General features: G+C 55.3%; 1 protein-coding gene across 1 annotated transcript in view; it reads left to right on the forward strand.

Moving 5' to 3' along the window:
• VSTM2L (V-set and transmembrane domain containing 2 like) overlaps window positions 1–18,794 on the forward strand; it is a 36,808-nt gene extending 18,014 nt beyond the window's left edge. Inside the window, exons 2-4 of the mRNA XM_038572286.1 lie at window positions 6,450–6,619; window positions 8,298–8,348; window positions 17,385–18,794. Coding sequence (XP_038428214.1) covers window positions 6,450–6,619; window positions 8,298–8,348; window positions 17,385–17,657 — 494 coding nt within the window. The 3' untranslated portion in view covers window positions 17,658–18,794. The remainder of the gene's footprint in view (window positions 1–6,449; window positions 6,620–8,297; window positions 8,349–17,384) is intronic.
• The last annotated feature ends 426 nt before the right edge of the window (window positions 18,795–19,220 follow it).

The raw sequence follows: 19,220 nt of genomic DNA on the forward strand, positions 1-19,220 counted from the left end.
AGGCCAGGCCCTAGTCTTGGAGGGCAGACAAGATCTTCCAGGTCATCCTCTGCCTTTACCAGAAGCCAAACCCACTGACTCGGGCCAGGGCCCCAGAGCTGTTTCCTGCAGACCGTGCCCGATAACAGCGCTTGGGGTTAATGACTACATTGTGCCCCTAATTAAAAACGAAAAGAAGAAGAGGTTGCATTCAATCAAGCCCCCTCTCCTTCTCCTGCAGAATCCTAATTTGTGGACACCGGTTTTAGTTGTCTTCCCAGTGAGCCCAGCCCTCGGCCCTGGGGCAGGAGAACGCAATCGCATCCTTCTCAAAAATCTATAATTATACCAGCTTCCCTGGAGACCGGCTGTGTGGAGTTACCTGAGCAGGGAAGGGGGCTCAGGACAGGAGGAAGTCAAAGAGGAGAGATGGATTTCATGTCCCAAACTCCGCAGGGATGCTAACTGGAGATGGGGGGCGGGGTGTCCGGGTGGCTGGAAGGAGGCACATGGAGGAGGCGATAGGAAAAGGGGCTGCAGGAGCAGGTCGAGAAGCTATGGGCTCCACTCTCAAGTGCTCTGGAACTGGGTTCAAATGTAATGGCTTCCTCTGCGGCCTTGGGCAAGTCCTTAGCCTCTCTGGGCCTCAGCTTCCCCACCTGAACAATGGGGTGATAATGATCACCGTTCCCCCACAGCATCATGGTGGGAGCAAATGCCCACGAAGAGCTCCGCACAGTGGCTGGCACAAAGCAGCTACTCTCTGTTTCTTAGACGTTATTACTGCACCATCATCATCATTAAACTTAGGTAAACCACCTCCCAGTTTCTGGTGTTGATGTCGTATCCTCTCTCACAGAGCCGGGACAGGGAGCTCCTGCCCATTAGAGGTACCTGCTTGTAGTGGAGGTGTGAGGAACTGAGCTCCCCGTCTCTGGAGGTGTGCAAGTGGGATGCAGAGCTGTGGAGCCAGGTGGCTGAACTTTTCCTGGTAATTCAGACCAAATCCTGATGAAGGCTGAGAGAGCTCCGGGTCTTGATCACAACTGCTGGTCAGACCGAGGTTCAGAATCCAGCTCTGTGTGACCTTGGGCGAGTCCTGCCTCCTTTTTGAGCCTCATTTTCCTCGTCAAATGTGGGTGAGCGGATTAGGGAGTATTAGAGACAGTGCCTGCATAGTGCTAGGCATGTAGTAGATGCTTCATAAATGGTATGGATTCTTTTTAAAAAACGGCAGAGCTCTCTGGCTTTCCCTCCTCCTTGTCTTGGCTCGCACGTGCCCTTCCCCGGCCTCTGCCTGTCAGGATGCACCCATCTCTGAGCCCTGCTGACACGCTCCTCCTTCCCTGAGTGGCAGTGACCCCTCCCCTTCCCAGTGCCCAGGAAGGACACTGCTCTTGGGATGCGCATCACTTTCTCCCTCAGATTGTCTGAGCTGGTGGGGTTCTCAGACCGTCGGGACTGACCCCCATTGTACAGAGAAGGGGAGAGGTGCTCCCCAGGCCACAAAGCAAGCCCATTGGCAGAAGCAGGCTCAGTCCTCCGTCCCTGGTTCCAGTCTGTGCACCGGTGCTCACCTGCCTACGCTGTGTCTCTGCCAGGGGCTCCTCTAGGGACAGGGCCGGGGACAGACCTTCATGATGCTGCCCGTGAACAGAGAGACACAGGTTATGGCCTCAAATGCCCAGAACTTCGTTTCCCCACTTGTCTTGCAGACACGTTGCCCCCATCACTACTGAGGTTGGAGACAACAGGATCCTGGGGGGCCTAGGATCCTGCCCACCTTAACCTGGGCAGATCTTGGCAGGGTCTGAGGGGGTCAGAGAGACCCTGGGAGCAGAGTCCACCATGGGGGTGGCTGTAACCACAGATGACTCACCTGATTCCATGAGTTCTTGCAGCCAGATTTCTACCCATCCTCCTACCCAAAGTTCTTCCCCACTTTTGGCTCCAGACCATCTCCCCACCTGGGGCTGGGGGTGGGCAGGGAGCATAACACTTCCTTTGAGAAGTCTCCCCTGATTGCCTCCGGCTGGGTGAAATGCCTCCTCTGTGCTTGCCCAAGCCTTTGCGCTCCCCAGCCTGCCCCAGAGGACCCTGCAAGATGTTGGCCGTCTTAGACTGTTCCTTTTTAAGAAAGACCGCTACAGCCAGAAAGAGTTTATTTATTTAAGATATTTATTTATTCATGAGAGACACAGAGAGAGGCAGAGACATAGGCAGGGGGAGAAGCAGATTCCCTGCAGGGAGCCAATGTGGGACTTGATCCCAGGACCCCAGAATCACACCCTGAGCCAAAGAGAGACGCTCAACCACTGAGCCACCCAGGTGCTCCAGAAGGAGTTTAAATACTCTGGGAAGAACATGGCCTTGGGAGTCAGACAGGCCTGGGTTCAAATCCAGGCTCTGCTGTGTGGCCTTGGAAGGGCCACTGCGCGGCACTGGGCCTTGGCTGCCTCCTTTGAGCAATGGGGACACGTGAGCAGGAGAGGAGAGGAAGAGAGGAGATACACCTGCCAGGACATCCCCCACATGTGACAGCTGAGCACCGGGAATGTGGCTGGTCTAAATTGAGATGTGCTGTAATCGTGTAAAATACATGCTGGATTTTTAAAACTTAGCACAAAAGTGAATGTAAAATATCTCATTAATAATTGCTCTTACATGTTGAAATAATTTTTTTGATATCTTGGGTTAAATAAAATTCATGATTAAAATTAATTTTATCTGTTTAAAAAAATTTTTTTAAACTTTTTAAATGTGGCTACTAGAAAATTGCAAATTCCATGTGTGCCTCACACCCCCGGCTTATGTTCTGTTTCTGTTGGACAGCGCCCTCTAGAAGACCACTACTGGGATCAGGGGAGGGCTGCTCCCCCAAGTGTGTTTAGGGTCAGAGGGCCTGGCCAAGGACTAGGGGCCTGGGGCCTGACCTTGGTGTCCTCTGGCTGCTGTGTAACCCCAGGCCACTCTCTCTGAGCCTTGCTTTCTGTATCAGTAAAAAGAGCCAGGGTCCAAGATTGGGTTTTCAGTTTGGGGGTGTCCATGGGCAGGGGAGGCTGAGCCAGGGTGGATGGAGGCCTGGCCCCTCCCCTGATGGTGTCCCCACTTGGAGAGAGCCCATCTCTGCCCTTCCTGCCACCCACGAGACCCCCACATGCTGTTTCTCATTCTCCCGTTGGCCTGACATCCTTCCTCCACTCAAGCATCTCTAGGTGGAGGAGAAGCGCCGTGGCGGAGTCTCACAGGCCTGGGTTCAGGGGCCAGCTCCGTCCTTCCTAGTCTGTGATCCTAGGGGCCTTCTCCCAGGTGCAAGGGGGCCCTTTCTGATTCCTGTGGCTCAGCAGTGGCACCTGGAGGAGGTCACAGCTTTGTCCCTCTCACCGTCTCTTAGACAGCCAGGTCCCACTGCTGGCCGCTTTAGATCCAACTCTCCTCCTTCCCTCTTTGCAAGGGCCACTGGGTCCGGATCAAGGCAAAATCCAGCTGTCTCAGACACGGGGCCAAGCGCCCACCGTGATCACCTCTCAGCTCCGTCCTGGTGGCTCAGGGCCTCGTGGCCCACTGCAGTCCTGCGGGAGCTGGCAGGCTGGCACCAGGGAAGGTGAGGGGGGCTGGCCCAGGACTCCCAGGGTGGGGACCTCTCAGCTCTGGACCCTGCTTCACCACTGCCCAGTCATATTTGTTCATTCGTTCACTCAAAAAGTATTTACTGAGCACCTACTAGGTGCCAGGTGCTGCCCTAGGAGCTGGGGATACACCAACGGGTAAGACAGGCACAGGCACAGTCCCTGCCTCCTGGAGAGCAGACAATCAACAGACAAGAAGTGTATTCTCTGTGCTGCTCAGTACAGTGGCCGTTACCTACAAGTGGCTATTTATGTTTAAATTTAAATGAGTGAAAATGAAATAAAATTTAAAATTCAGTTCCTCATTCACACAAGCCACATTTCAAGTGCTCAGGAGACACACGTGGCTGGTAGTTTCTGGATTAGCTCAGATAGAGAACATTTTCCTCATTGCAGAAAGTCTGTCGATGGCACCAATAATGTATTGGAAGAGAATAGTGATTTGAAGCACTGGGTTTGGGGTGAGAGATGCAATTTAAATGAGCTGGTGAAGGTATGCCTCGTTGAGGAGGTGACATCTGAGCAGAGTCCTGAAGCAGAGGAGGTTGGGAGCTATCTGGGAATCTGGGGGGCGGGAGGAGACTGTTCCAGGCAGAGGGAATACCAAGTGCAAAGGTCCTGAGGTAGGATCTCAACTGGAATGTTCAGAGAACACCAAGGAGGCCATGATGGTGGGAACAGAATACGCAGGGGGAAAAGCAGAAGCGGGCACCCGAGGGGACAGGCCCAAACATGAGAGGCCTTCTCTGTCATGGGAAAGGCTTTGGCTTTTGTCCTCAGTGAGAAGACGCCATAGGAGAGTTTTGAGGAAAGGAGTCAGGATTGGTTTGTGTCTTGCCAAGATAACTCTGGCTGACAAGTTGCAAATATATTGTTGAGGAGGACGGGTGGCCACGGGGAGGCCAGTGAAGGGGCCACTGTGCTGTTGTGGGTGGGAGATGGTGGCGGCTGGCCCAGTGCAGGGGCGCAGTGCAGGGGCTGCGATTCTGGAGACTTCTGGAGGCAGCATCCACAGGGTTCCCCGCAGACTGAATCTGGGCTATAAGGGAGGGTGACAGGGTGGTCAAGGACGGCTCTACAGTTTGGGGCCTGGACCCTGGAAGGCAAAGGCGGGCATGAGCAAGGATGGTTCCCTCCAGGGGCCTGGTTTTGCCTCCCGCCCAGTGGGAATAAGGACAGTCCCAGCTTTCAGATCCACTGCAGATGGAGGCACCTGGCACCTCACCGGGCACACGTTCAGTAATTCAAACAGCCGTTCTTATTAAACAGCAGGGACAGCGGCCTGTTCCTCCCTAACCTCAGAGAACGTGGGAAGTCTCCAGGGTCCCATAAACCTCTAATCTTGGGGATTAGGGACCTTGCAAACTTTCTCTTTGCCCGGAAACCAGTTACTGGAGTCAAGCTCCACATGGAAACCCTGTGTGTAGAGCAGAAACAGCAGAAGCTTCCAGATGGAGTTTGTCACTCCTGATGCTCTCAAAGCCCTCAGAATCCTGGGGCGGGTGGGAGGCAAGTGACCTCAGAGCAGGACCCCTACCTCCCAGCCCCGGACTCCCTCTTCCCCCTGCCCCAGCTGCAGGTGGGAGGGGACACACAGGAGGGACCGCTGGGGCTGGGTGGTGGCACTTCTGCCGTGGGAGACGGAGGCACCCTGCAGTCTGCAGCAGCCAGGTGGGGCACGGGGCGGGAGGGCTGACGGACACACATTCCCTGGGTGACCTGCACGTTGCCAGGCGTCTTTCCAGGGCGAGATAATCTCTCCTGAGAAGAGGAAAGAATTCTAATTACGTCTCAGGACAATATTTGTTTGGAGAGAGGAGAGACAGAACATATGGTGGGGAGGGGCACCGGCCAAATTAAGTGGGGATTTGTTTTCTCATTTACCTGGTGGCTTTGGGCGGGGCTCCTGCTGGGTCTGGGGAAGCGGGGCACTGGGGTTTTCCTGGGGAGCTGGGCCCTGCGGGGGACGGGAGGCGGGCGTGGCTGCCCTCAGAGGATGGAGAACGGGCAATCCGCTCGGCACACGCAGAGCACCTGCTAGGGGCTGGGGGTGGTGGAGCCCGCAGGAGCCCGCAGGAGCCCCGGGTCCCTGTTCTCAGGGAGCTCGGCAGGCAGTGCCTGCAGTGAACGATATGAGGTCGAGGTCGGGCAGGCAGGAGGTCGGGGTGGCAGGGACCCTACCCCGGGTGGTCACGGACGGCCTCTCTGAAGGGGCTAGTTAGAGCTTTGTGTGGCGTGAAGGAGCCAGCTGGGCAAAGAGAGCCCAAGGCTAGAGTATTCCAGCCACTGGGCACAGAAAGGGCCAAAGAGGGGGAAGCAAGGCGCGCTCACAGGACAGAGGAGACCAGGGGGACGTGGGCGGGCCCTGAACCCCAAGCCGGTGGGCTTTCTCCTAGGTGCATTGGGGAGCCAGGGCAGATTCTGAGCAGGGGTTTGGCCAGGTCTCACTCGGTTTTACAAAGACTGTGGCGCTGGCTGCTGTGCTCTGGGGTTGAGAATAACCTGGGAGGGAGAGCGGTGGGGGTGACTAGAAAAATCTGGAAGACTTGATGAAACGGCACCTCCTCCCTGGCCTCCCTGGCCTCCTTGCTCACGCCTTCCAACCCAGCCCTCCTCCGATCCCTCACGGCCCTGAGTGGGTCTCCCGTGGTGCCCGCGGACTCCGGGAGAGCGACCCAGTGTGGGGGGCGCTCCAGCCCCTGGACCTGCCCCTCTGGCCCCACGTGTCCCCAGCTGCTCAGCACACCCGTCCTGCGGCCTCCCCGGGCTCCTCCGGGGCCCCACCTGAAGCCAGGCCGTCCCCACTCACCACCCGGCCGCTCCTCCCCTTTCTCCACGCAGCCCTGTTCACAGAGACGCCCCACGACATGACGGCGCGGACGGGCGAGGACGTGGAGATGGCCTGCTCCTTCCGCGGCAGCGGCTCCCCGTCCTACTCGCTGGAGATCCAGTGGTGGTACGTGCGGAGCCACAGAGACTGGACCGACAAGCAGGCGTGGGCCTCGAACCAGGTACTGCCCCCGGGGAGCCACCCGAGCCGCTGGGAGAACCCGGGCCCCTGGGGCTCAGGCGCTTCTCTGCCCTCTGCGGGGGAGGCCGAGCTAGGCCGAGCACTTGGGGTGACCACGGAGAGCACAGAGCCCCTCCCTCAGGGTACAGGTGGGGAAGCAGACCCGGTGGGCAACCCCGTCACTGCACACGCATTCACTGGAGCCCATGCTGTTGGTGCCCAGCGCACACACCTGCCACCAGCCCCACTGACAACCCCTGCAGCTCTGCCTGAGAGCTTCCCCTGGGCCACAGAGCCCGCAAGGCAGCCCGGCAGTGGCGGACACAGCTGGAGGCCACGGCCCCCCGCAACCTCCCGGGGTAACTGGAGAGCTCCACACTGTCCCCCTCGGGTGCCCCGGGGAGTAGGTTCCAGCTGCCCGCAGAGTCCCTGGCTTGAGAACGTGCCCACTACTGACTTCCTTCCCTTTGTGGTCTCACCGGCCCACGCCCCTACTGGTGTCCCCTGGGATCCCTGCCCAGCTAGACTAATAGCACTGGAATCTTTGTCTCAAGGTCTCCTGCTGGGGGAGCCCAAACGAAGACACTTCCATTCCTCCACTTGGGTAAATGCAAATAATATATAAATACATGCACCTCTGCGCACACGTTCACATATGAACACGGACATTTACACACCTGCAACACATTCTTGCGTGTTCATGAAGTAGCCTCTAACATATTCACGGATATGTATTAAAGACTTTCTTTTTTATTTTATTTTTAAAGATTTTATTTATTTATTCATGAGAGACACAGAGTGAGAGGCAGAGAGACAGGCTGAGGGAGAAGCAGGCTCCCCGTGGGGACCCTGATGTGGGACTCGACCCCAGGACCCCGGGATCACCACCTGAGCCAAAAGCAGATGCTCAACCACTGAGTCACCCAGGTGTCCCAAAGATTTTATTTATTTATTTGACAGAGAGAAAGAGCGCACAAGCAGGGGGAGCAGCAGGCAGAGGGAGAGGGAGAGGCAGGCTCCCACTGAGCAGGGGGCCCAATGCAGGGCTCTATCCCAGGACCCCGGGATCATGACTTGAGCCACAGAGATGCTTAATCGACTGAGCCACCCAGGCGCCCCTCACAAATACGTATTCAACTTTGTCTTGCTCCTGGGAGTGTCACCTCTCTTCAACGCTTGCAGCCTGCCTCACAGGGCTCAGAGGAGTCCACGGGGGTCAGAGGAAGTCCTTAGGCAGAGACCTGCAGGTATGTGCAACTGGAAGCATCTGGGGTCAGCCTGCAGGGTATAACACCATGTGGGCAGGACTCTGACAGGATTTGCCACAAACACACGATCATGGGTGTGAGACACCTCAAAATGCAAACACATTCACAGAGACACAAGGGTAGAGACAGACATTCCAACAGACACACCAGGCAGGCTCACCCACCCCCACAGATCCCTAAATACCCACATATCTAAATGCATAGCACATGCAGTTTTACAGGCACCCTCTTCATCTTCTTTTGCTCTGACTCACCCCCACCCTGAGATGACACAGAGCTGAGGGACGCCCGACTCCAGACCCCAGAGCATCACTTGTCACAGCTACAATCTTAGCTATTGTCCATACTCCCACCCCATGATGCTAACGCCTTGTCTCTGCTCTCTCTGCCCCTCCCGCTCCCTCCCAACAGCTAAAAGCATCTCAGCAGGAAGACACAGGGAAGGACGCCACCAAAATAAGTGTGAGTTTTGGTAATGACTTCTTGCAACGGCTCTAATGGAGGACACAGCTGTAATTTAAAAAAAAAAAAAAAAAAAGGTCCAGTTCAGCTGGCAGCTTGGGCACGAAGATGGAGAAGAAAAAAGAAAGGGGAAAAAAATGGCCTCATTCTGTTTTTTAAAAGATGCAGATTTTTCAAGTTCATTGAATGACAGGCACAAAAAAAAAAAAAATGACAAGGGGAGAGAAGACACATTCTCTCCTGTCAGGGCCAAGGCTGTGTGTGGTCTGGATGCTTTGTGTCTGTCTCAGCAGCATTTTTAATTCGGGGAGCTAACAGGGTCTGATGTGACTAAGCTGGCTTTCTTCGGGCCATCATGACTGTGGTGGCATGTCACGGTCACTTGGGTCATGTGGCTCCTGTGGGTGAGGTGGGGCGGGAGACCTATAGCCAAGGGACTTCAGTACTGGCCGGTCTTACGCCTGGACTCATTTTATCATTGCTACAAAGCCATAGGGAACAGCCAAGTGTTCGCCCTTTTTCCAGGTAGGGCCACTGAGGCCTGGAGGGGTCAGAGATTGACTAGAGGCCATGACGTGGCTGAGCTGCCTGACTTTAGGGCTTGAGTGCCTTGTCTCCAGACGCTGCTAGGGCCGCATGTGGGGACTCAGGGGACTCAGGAAGTGCCAGTTTTTGTGGAGGAGGAACACCCAAAGTTGGGCCTGGGAGAGGCCAGCACGATTGAGAAGGGAGGCGGAAGGGAAGAGCATGCTGAGCACAGGGGACAGGCCTGGAGACATGTGTGGCCCTAGGGCTGGGCTGGATGGGTGCCTGGGGCATCAGGTCAGCCTGGCAGGAGGCTAGTAAGTCCGCTAGTGACATCAGAAGTGCAGGTGCCCACAGGGGTATGAGTGTGTGTGTGAAGGGAGTGACCTCCAAATTCACTCTTCTCTGCTGATTCCTCCACAGCTTCTCAAGGGTTTGTGAGGGAGCTCCGGGCCCCAAGGCCAAGGAGACACAGGTGCACCAAGGAGCCTTGCCCTAGAGCAGAAATCACAGTGCAAAGAGTGAGCACCATCAGCAGGCATGAGGGAGGGTGCCATGCTGGGCACTGAAGATGGGGGAGCGGAGGCAGGGAGGCCAGGGAGGAGGCTCCTGCAGCCACCCTAATGGGAGGTGGGCAGATTACAGAACAAGGACCTTTATTTTTTTTAATATTTTATTTATTGGGGCACCTGGGTGGGTAAGTGGTTGAGTAACTGCCTTTGGCTCAGGCGGTGAACCTGGAGTTCGGGGATCGAGTTTCTCATATTGGGCTCCCCGCGGGAAGCCTGCTTCTCCCTCTGCCTGTGTCTCTGCCTCTCTCTGTGTGTCTCTCATGAATAAATAAATACAAATTTTTAAAAAGATTTTATTTATTTATTAGAGAGCAAGCAAGAGAAGGAGCAGGGGAGGGGCCAAGGGAGAGGGAGAAGCAGACTCCCTGCTGAGCAGAGAGCCTAGTGTGGGACTCTATCCCAGGACCCCGGAATCACCACCCAAGCCCAAGGCAGACACTCAACCAATGAGCCACCCAGACACCCCTGGGGAACAAGGGCCTTTAAAGCAACATTTGCGTAGTCTGACCCCTCCAGGGCCCTTCACAGCTGGGGTCTGGCAATTCAAGCCTCTTCCAGATTAGGGCAGCTGCAGCTCCCCCTCTACCCCTGCCCCTCACCCTCACCCTCTGCCAAGGGCACATCCATATGCAATGCCCCATTTCTTGCCCAAACACCCACCAGTTAAACCTGGGTAGATAGAGATCTGTGTATATATTAATACACCTGCAACTCACTCTCCTATGATTTTGTGTGCGGTTTAAGGAGTGTCTCAGGCAAAGGGAAGAATAATCTAATTGACTTAGAGGATTAGAATTCGAGGCTGCTAGGCCCCACGTGAGGGGAATGCGAAGATGCTAATTAGTTAAATAAAATAAATGTGCTCAGCGTGATTATGCCATCACTCCCCGCCCCCAGCCCCTGCAATTCCTGCACCAGCTGGGGCTCCAGGGGTCTGGTGAGGAAACTCACAGCCATCGGCTACCTCCTTGTCCAGACAGGATCCCACACATGACAGTTCTTAAATGCACACAGAGCTCGCCGACGCCTATAAGCAGATGCACAGCCCGGTTTCCCGCGGGCTAGAAGGCTCAAACTTTTCTCCATGGCCCTTCAAGGCTTTGCTCAACTCATTCTGCTCACCGTCTGGGCTGTCTCATCTTGCTTGACCTGGCTCCCCTTCCCGTCCCAACTCTGGCTGCTTTTCTCCCTTCCCATCCCTGCCCACCGCCTGGCCTTTGCACGGGCCAGTTCCTCTGCCCAGAAAACTCTCCCTCTCTCTTCCTTCAGAGCTCAGCTCAGGAAGCGCCCCTTGACCGTGTGGCTCAGCCGGCATCCCATTTCCCTGCTGCCTGTATTTCCATACGCAATCATCCGTGTGTGTGTTTGTTTCCTATCTGTCCCCTCACACTCCCAGACTCAGTGGGGCTGGGACTGTGCCTGCCTGATTAACTGTTACGTTTCCAGAGCCTAGCGCAGCGCCTGGCACATAGTAGGTGCCCAATAAATAATTGAATGACAGTCACACACATCCAGGCCAACTGTGGTATAAGCCCAGACACAGATTTTGATACACGGACATGCCAACATGATGTGCATCTGTGCCTGTACTTGTATGTATACGGGTGACATGAAGGCACAACGTGGCTCGTGTGGAAGCCACAAGGTGGCTCATGGGGCCTAGAACCCAGGCCCTATATCTGTAGGAGCCAACTGAGCCAGGCAGGAATTCAACCCAGTAGGCTTCTGTCTTCTAAAAGTCCTGATTGCAGTGGGCAGCTCCTGATTTTTAACTGTTGGAACCTAATTTGAACAACACTGTGGGAGCTAAACAGCATAGCACACTGGCTCGGCGGCGTGGGTGCTGTGGGATCCCAGGTTCTGGGGGAGGGAGTACCATCAGCTTCCAGGAGCCTGGTGTGGAAGGGCTCCATGACCTGCTGGGGCTGCCATGGTAACCCCGGGAAGGATCAGGGTTGGCAGTGCGGAGGACACAGTGGGGCCAGCACCTAGCATCCCTCAGCCAGAACGCCTTGTAACAGTGGTTACTAGAGTGAAAACTTTATATGGATTTGTGAATCACAAGACTCCTATTCCCAGCAGGTGGGGGATAGCTGGAGCATGAAGGGAGGCCCATCTTCTCTGCGGGAAACAGGCGAGGGAATCAAAGAGCTCAGAATCCTGTAGGGAGATCAGTTATGTAGTAGGACGGGCATCTGTGATAAAATAATAATAATAATAATAATAATAATAATAATAATAATAATACTAAAGCGGCTAACATTTATTGAGTGCCTGCCATATGCCAGGAACCATGATGAGCACTTTACAGTACATGAATTATCTCATTTCACTTGGGACCTGGGGAAGGACCCCTGGCCTAAAAACATCTTTCTTGGTAACTGGCATATGCCAAGGGTTTCACCTTCGGAGCCTCATTTCTGTGGCTCAGACCACTTATTTTTCTTATTGGCTGTTTTCAAGTTCTGGAAGTTTTTCCTTTGATTTAACTGAAGTTCTCTGTTTTAGAGTTTGGGTTAATTTCCCCTTAACCAGTTTTGCAAGCAGAAGTGGTTCCCAACTTCCTAATTTGAAGGCAAGCTGAAATTCACCCCCTCAACCTGCTTTACCTGCCTTCATCGTATAGTTGCTTTAGTGGGGAAGAGCCCTAGACCCCAGGGTCCCCATATACATGTGGCCCAGTGCTCTGGCCCATTCATCCTGAAGCCTGCACCCCTTCCAGCCAGGCCCCAAAAGCCAGGTACAGCCCTGAAGGGCATCAAGAAGCATCTGCAGCCTCCCTCTGGAATCTCCACGAAATCTCCATGAATGGCTATAAGACAGGCCTGTTTGTTAGATCAACCAAGTGGTTCTGCGGGCCAAGCCCCTGCCAACCCTGGCCAGTGGCTCTGCATGTGTGGTGCACATGTGGACCTGGGTGTTTTTGGTGGAGGGCTGGGACAGCTGGAGTGGTGCACAAAGTCTGCATCCTTCACAAAGGATTAACAGGCCAAGTGGTGGCTCATGGTTTATTATGATTTTTATTTTTTGCTATTGGTGTTTCCATCTTAAAATTCCTGCAGTGGTCCACAGTATACATAGGGCATCATGTTCTGAGCTCCTCCAGGGAGGGGAGATTCACATGGAGCCAAAACCACTCCATCCATCTCAGGAATGCCTGAAGCATCCCTAGAGAGGTTGAGGGCCTTGAAGATGCCTCTCAGAAGGCCATGGTCATACACACTTGGTCCCTGTCCTCAGGTGCTCCCAGGTCAGTGTAGGAGATGAATATTAACCCAGTCATCACCCATGATAAGAAGTAAAATGACAACTGTGACCACAAAATGAGGAGAGCTCCCTGGGAGTCTGAGCCAGTGACAGAAGACCTGGCCTAGTCTGGATGGTCTGGAGGGCTTCCTGGAGAAGGTGCTATTTAAAGTAAGCACTGAAGTATAGAGGTGTTGACTAGGAGTGAGGGATCTCGGCTGGGTATGCGTGTTGGAGGAACTGCAGGAGGCTAGTGTGGCCAAGGGGCAGGTGGGGATGAGACCCCAAAGGGCCCAGTCAGCCACTGCCAGGAGCCATCGAAGAAAGAGGCCCTAAGTCGAGGGCATTGTGTGACCCTAGTCAGTGCAAGGGGGATGGACTCTGGAAGGAAGAGGAGAGGCCCAGTGATATTCAGAGGGAAGATCAGTGGAATTCTGGAATTGATTGTGCCAGAATGCAGAAGGAGCAGGGCAGTGATGATTTGGGAGGGTCTGGCTGGTGTGGGTGAGGCCTTCTGGGGTCCAGATTCAGAAGGACCCTGAGCTGGATTCTGGACACAAGGGTGGGGGCAGGGATGGGGGTGCTGGTGGAAGTGTCTGGGTGCTGCTGATGGAGGGCCTGGGAGTGGCAGGGCTCAGAGCTGGCCCTGGCCCGGGGCAGGGACCATCTGACCCCTAAGCCCCACCCCAACACCTTCCTGGGGCCACCCTGTCTGTCTCAGGCTCAGCCACGAGCCTACACGTAGGAGAGGTCTGGCACCATGGACATGCATCAGCACCACTCATTCTTCCTGGCCTGGCTCTGGAGGAAGATCCCAGCCGTGAGGGGCCAGGGGTGCCCCTGCCATGCCCAGAAAGGCCTGGGCCGTGAGTGAGCGGGGAGGAGGCTGAACTTGGTCATGGCATGGACTCGCCTTGTCTCTTTCAGCATAATTAGGTGCTTAATTGCACTGCTAAGGCCTGTCGATGCCTGTGCCGAGGTGATTATGATTTACAGCCAGGCCGAGGCGCAGGGGTCTCCTCTCGTCCTGGCCTCTCTGGTCTCATTGGAGGCCCAGTTGGTGAATGAGGAAATTCCAAGAGGCTGCTCCCTCCACCCCTTAGAAGCTGGAGCAGGATGTTGGACTCCCTCCCACAGGATTTGCCTCTGAGGATGGGCTGGGCTCCCCAAGCCAAGGAAGGCTGGGCACATAGGCAAGGATGTAGGATGGGGTGAAAAGGTAGCCCTGTGGTTTATTGGTCATGGGAGGCTCCCCATGTCTCTGTCACTGGCTGAGTGGCCTTGGGCAAATCACTTTACCTCTCTGAGCCTCAGTTTCCTGAGGCTATCTTGGCAGGGCCTATATCACAGGGTTACTGCAAAGCTTAAAAAAGATATATGAAGCTTTTAGCACATCATCTCACGGTGATCAAGTGCTCTATAAACACTGGCCGCCAGCACTACTCTTATTGCTGTTACAGGTTTTTCACTCCAGATCGTGCTGAAAGGGGTAGACACCAGGGCTGGCGAGATCCTTGTCTCATGAGTGACTCTCCCTGAGGTGCTGGGTTCGGTGTGGGGTCTGGGTTGTCTGCGAGTCCATGCAGCACCGCCTGGGGTCTGGCTGGTTCACAGCTGTGACCTCAGCACCCAGCTCAGAGCAGGCCCTCACTAAGTGTCCACCAAATGCATGATGAATGCGTCCCAGGAGCCTGGGTGCTGGTGACTGGTCAGGATCAGACCCAGCCTCCCAGCACCCTCCCCGACTCCTTCCTCCTCTCTCAGAGAGGAAGGGCTCTCCTTCTGAAGGCCACCAGGTCTGCTGGCGGAGGGGGCGACAGGGTGCTGGAGGGGGAGCAGACTGCTGGGAGAGGGCCGGTCTAGGGTCTAGGCCGGGCCTCGGGTCTGGGGGTGGGAGGGGTGGGCTGTGTCTGGTGCTCCCTCCTTAGGAGCGGCTGCTCCCAGCGCTTCGCATTATTACTCCATTAGCGCCTTGTAGGGTTGACAAATGAAGGATAATTAATATCCGTGAGGGAAACAGATGTTGAGGTAATTCGCTCCCCGCTGTGCATTTGCAACAGCATCTCCTAACTCGCCTGAGAGCATGGCAGGGCCACAGGGCGTCCCGGTGCCCTTGGTCAGAGGTGATGGAACCAGCAGGGCCTGCGGCTTCCAGCTGGGCCCAGCCCGGAGCCGGGCAGGGAGGCTGGTTCTCAGCCCCACACCAGGAAGGGGCGGCTGGGAGAACTTCCTGCTCTTCCTACTGGGCACTCTGCCTGTGTCCCACCTCGTGCCTCCTGCTCTACCACAAGCCCACGTTTTCTGGCTTCACGGGGGTGATGACCAGCTGGAAGGCTCAGACGGGCCAGGCTCCTTGCTGCTGCCCACCTATCTTCCCTCTTCCCTTCTGGAGCCTGGGAAGGGCCCCCCTCTGGCTTTGCCAGCACCGGTCACCCAGCAGGACCCTAGAATGAGTCCATTCATTCAACAAATGTTGCCGTTGTTGTTTACAGGGCACAAGACCCTAGATGGTCACTAAGATGAACAAAAGGGGTGTCATCCCTGTCCTCGTGGTGTTTATAGTTTGGCCAGGGAGAGAAACAGAAATCAAGCCAACAGATGAATAAATGGTCTTCAACGGTAATGACTGCTAGGAGATGCACAAGGGGTTGTGATGGAGGGCTTCTTGGAGGAGGTGAGGTTGAAAATGAACAGGAGTCAAGCGGATGAAGAGAGATGGGCAGAGAGACCAGCATATGCAGAGGCTGTGAGGTCAGAAAGAGCTTGGCATTTGGGGGAAATGAAAGGGGTCCGGAGATCTTGTAAGTCACGTGTGTGTGTGTGTGTGTGTGTGTGTGTGTGTATGTGGGCGCGCATGCGCACCCAGCACAGGTTCAGGCACATCTGCAGGGAACGCACCCCATGGAGACTCTCCTCTTTTGCATCCCAGCCTCCTTACTGCAAAGGTGACCAGCAAGAGCCTCCTGCTCCAGGAGCTGGGGCTTGACAAGACAGTGACAGCTGGTTTTCCATGCCTGCCCCCTGCTCTGGGGGAGAGGGGCCCGAAGGGCTCAGGGCAGAGGCTGCAGGTCTGAGGTCCACTCGGCTCCAGGCTGGGCCTGGAGAGCCTGCAGTGATGCTGACTGGTGGTGAGGTCAGTGACAAGGGGCTGGGGGCTGAAATCCCCGTTCTGTCTAGGCAGGGTGGGGGCTACAGGAGGCAGGGCGGGGTCCTTTCGGCTGTAATTAAGAAGGGGTCAGGGAAGGATGGAAACCCCTTCCCACCTCTCCTCTTCAGGCTGGACCCCTCTCTTCTCCCTTTCTAACTTCCTGTGTTGAATTGTGGACTCACAGAAAGTTACGACGGTAGATCATAGGGTCCCCTGGGCCCTTTCCCTGGCTTCCCCAGCGATAAACCTTATAAAAATATCCAGCTGCTTTTTCTCTTCTCATTGAAAAAAATTCTTAGCTTTATAGTAGCTTTATAGTCGCCGCAGGTTTATTCATAAGAGCTATGATCTGGAAACTACCCACATGCCCATCAACAGGTGGTTGGATAAACAAATTGTGCAGTATTTCTATGATGGAATACTATTCAGCAGTGAAAAAGCACAAACGGAGCTGTGCAACCACAGGAGCAGCCTCACTGATTTTCCCTGGTGGGAAAGAGGCCACACACAAAAGAGCAAAAGAGTTCAAGAACAGACAAAACTAATCTACAGTGATAAAGTCAGGGTAGGGGGGTACTGATGACAAAGGGCCACAAGGGTGTGGTCTGGAGGGTTATACGTGGCCCGTGCTTTGCTCTGGGTGGTGCTCACGAACACAGTTTTGTCAAACTGTATGCACTTTACTGCATACAAGGTATATTTCAATTTTATTTTATTTTGCTTTTTAAAGATTTTATCTATTCAGGAGAGAAACACAGAGAGAGGCCGAGACACGGGCAGAGGGAAAAGCAGGCTCCCCATGGGGAGCCCAATGGGGGACTTAATCCCAGGACCCTGGGATCACAACCTGAGCCGAAGGCCGATGCTCAACCACTGAGCCACCCAGGCACCCTATATTTCAATTTTAAAATAAAAATCAAAAAACTGAATCAAATCAATAAACAAGCAAAGAGTCAAAGTACAAAGACAAATATTACAGACGCTCTTGCTCCCAGCAGCCGGTGTGGAGTTATTAGTATCCTGCTATATTTGTGATCAGCCTTCTTTTTTGTTTGTTTGTTCAAAGCAGCAGAACATTTCACACTAAGCTGAGACTTAACTGAGGTCTCTCCTAGGTCCCTGCCCCTCCCCGGGCTCCAGCCCAGACACAGGCACTGCTAGGAGGCCACCGCATTCCCTCCTGGCTGTTTTCACACTTGCACAGATGTGTCTCCGAAGCCAGGACGGAGTGTTTTTTGCAGGAGCTCTGCAGTGAGATCACTCTCTCCCTGCGTGTCGCTGAGCCCGGCTCTGGCTCCGGCTTTAACTGCTGGCCAGTATTCCATCAAATCCACTGCCTGCCGTCCACTTCTTTGTCCTGTTGATGGACACTGAAGTGGGGTCTACTTTTTTTGCTATTTGACTCACTTTCCGGCAAGCCCCCAGCGCCTCTGTGGGAGTGTCTCTGGGGCCCCAGGGTACAAGTGGGCTCCCAGGACCTGCACTCTCCCTCTTCCCAGCTGCCGCCTGCTGGCCAGGTCACGGTCTCTCTGTCCCCCTCCCCAGGTGGTCAAGGTGGTGGGCAGCAACATCTCCCACAAACTGCGTCTGTCAAGGGTGAAGCCCACGGACGAAGGCACCTACGAGTGCCGTGTCATCGACTTCAGCGACGGCAAGGCCCGGCACCACAAGGTCAAGGCCTACCTCCGGGTGCAGCCCGGGGAGAACTCGGTCCTGCACCTGCCCGAGGCCCCGCCCGCCGCGCCCGCCCCGCCGCCCCCCAAGCCGGGCAAGGAGCTGCGGAAGCGCTCGGTGGACGAGGAGGCCTGCAGCCTCTAGACTGATGCCTACCCGGCCAGCCCCCGCCCCGTGCCCCTCAGCTGTACAGAGTGCATGAGGAGCCGCTGGACCGCTGGGGACGGGACTGCCTGGGTCCAGCCGCCTCCCCGTCCCCAAGACTGCCTGCGGCCACGACGTCGGCCCTCTGCCCGCCACTCCCTTGCTCAGCATGTAAGCCCTGCCCAACCCTTCCTTTTCAGACCCCTGCGGTGACCTGGCTCGGAGAAGGTGGCCCCGCGCACCAAGGGGACGACCACCCCGAATGCTGGGGCGGGCACCACGCCGGGGCCAGGCTGCCTCTCTGTCACCAGCTTCCGTGGAGTCCAGTGTTTTGCGTTGCTTGCTTGTCTCCCATCCTGTCCCGAGCCGGGGCCTCCCAGCCTTACTCTCCCTCCTGCCCCGTCATCCCCCGCTTGAACCCGGGGGAATGGACTGTGACCCCTCCCCGAATCTGGACTTGAATCTTCTGAGCAGAACTAGGGCCTCTACCTTGGCGAAAAACTGGGGCACAGAGCCCCCAGGAGAGCCTTGCTCTGGGCCCATGGCCTAAGAACAGAGTCACTTGCAGGGGGCCTGGGAAGAGAGGGAGACACCCCACTGCCTCCTGGGGGGGGTCCTTCATGTTCAGCTTCCTTATACCTAAGAAATGGCTCCCTGTCCCACCCTCTGCAGAGGTGGGGGGACCAGGAATCTGCCCATTCACATGGCAAGTCTGAAGGAGGGCCTCTCCCCTCTGACCCAGTGGCCCTATGCAGAGTTTTGCACCAGCAGGACCCCTTCGAGGGTCTTCGAGGCTCTTCCAGGAGCCCCCCTCTGCCAGCTTCCAATGTCCCAGCCCCCTCCTGGGCTCATGTCACACCCACCCAAGGGCCTGGGGCTGTTGGGAGCCAAAGGCCCCCCAATACCAATCCCTTCACAATTCCTGATTAGGGGGACACCCACCCCCTGGTAATTTGTAAATATTTCTATTGGGCCCAACACCCCCTGGGAACTGGCTCAAACCTCTGGCCGCCCCTCAGTGATGGAGTTGGGATGTGGGAGAGGCCGAGGGCTCTGCCCAGGAGTGTGTGGGTAACCCTGTACACATGATCCAATCTGTGACTACCAGCCAACCTGAATAAAGTGGTTTAAAAAAACCTTGGGCAGTGTCTTTCTGGGGCATTTTTGTGTGGAGCAGTGTGGCGGGGGAGGGGCCAGCTCACACCCACCCTCACTCAGCAGCTTCTCACTCCTGCTCTCTGCCCCCCAAAACACAGACCCAGAGCTGGCTGGGGCACAGAGAGAGGACGAAGGGAAACCAGCCTCTGTCCAGTTACCAAGGGCTTGAATTCTTAGGTTTTGAGATAATCACACCTACAGAGGAGTGCATAAGACATGTCTATACTGTTTTGTCAATAAATATGTTATAAAGCAAATAAAGGTGAGCCGGCACCTCCCAACAGCACTCCAGAACAGAACCCCCCAGCCCAGCCCATGTGTATTCCTGACCAGACCCACTCTCCTCCTTCTTAGAGAGTAACCACCACCCTGGCTAAGGAAAGCACATTTTTCATGTTCTCTTTA

The sequence above is a fragment of the Canis lupus genome, chromosome 24 (genome assembly GCF_011100685.1).
Source record: "Canis lupus familiaris isolate Mischka breed German Shepherd chromosome 24, alternate assembly UU_Cfam_GSD_1.0, whole genome shotgun sequence".
Lineage (NCBI taxonomy): Eukaryota > Metazoa > Chordata > Mammalia > Carnivora > Canidae > Canis > Canis lupus.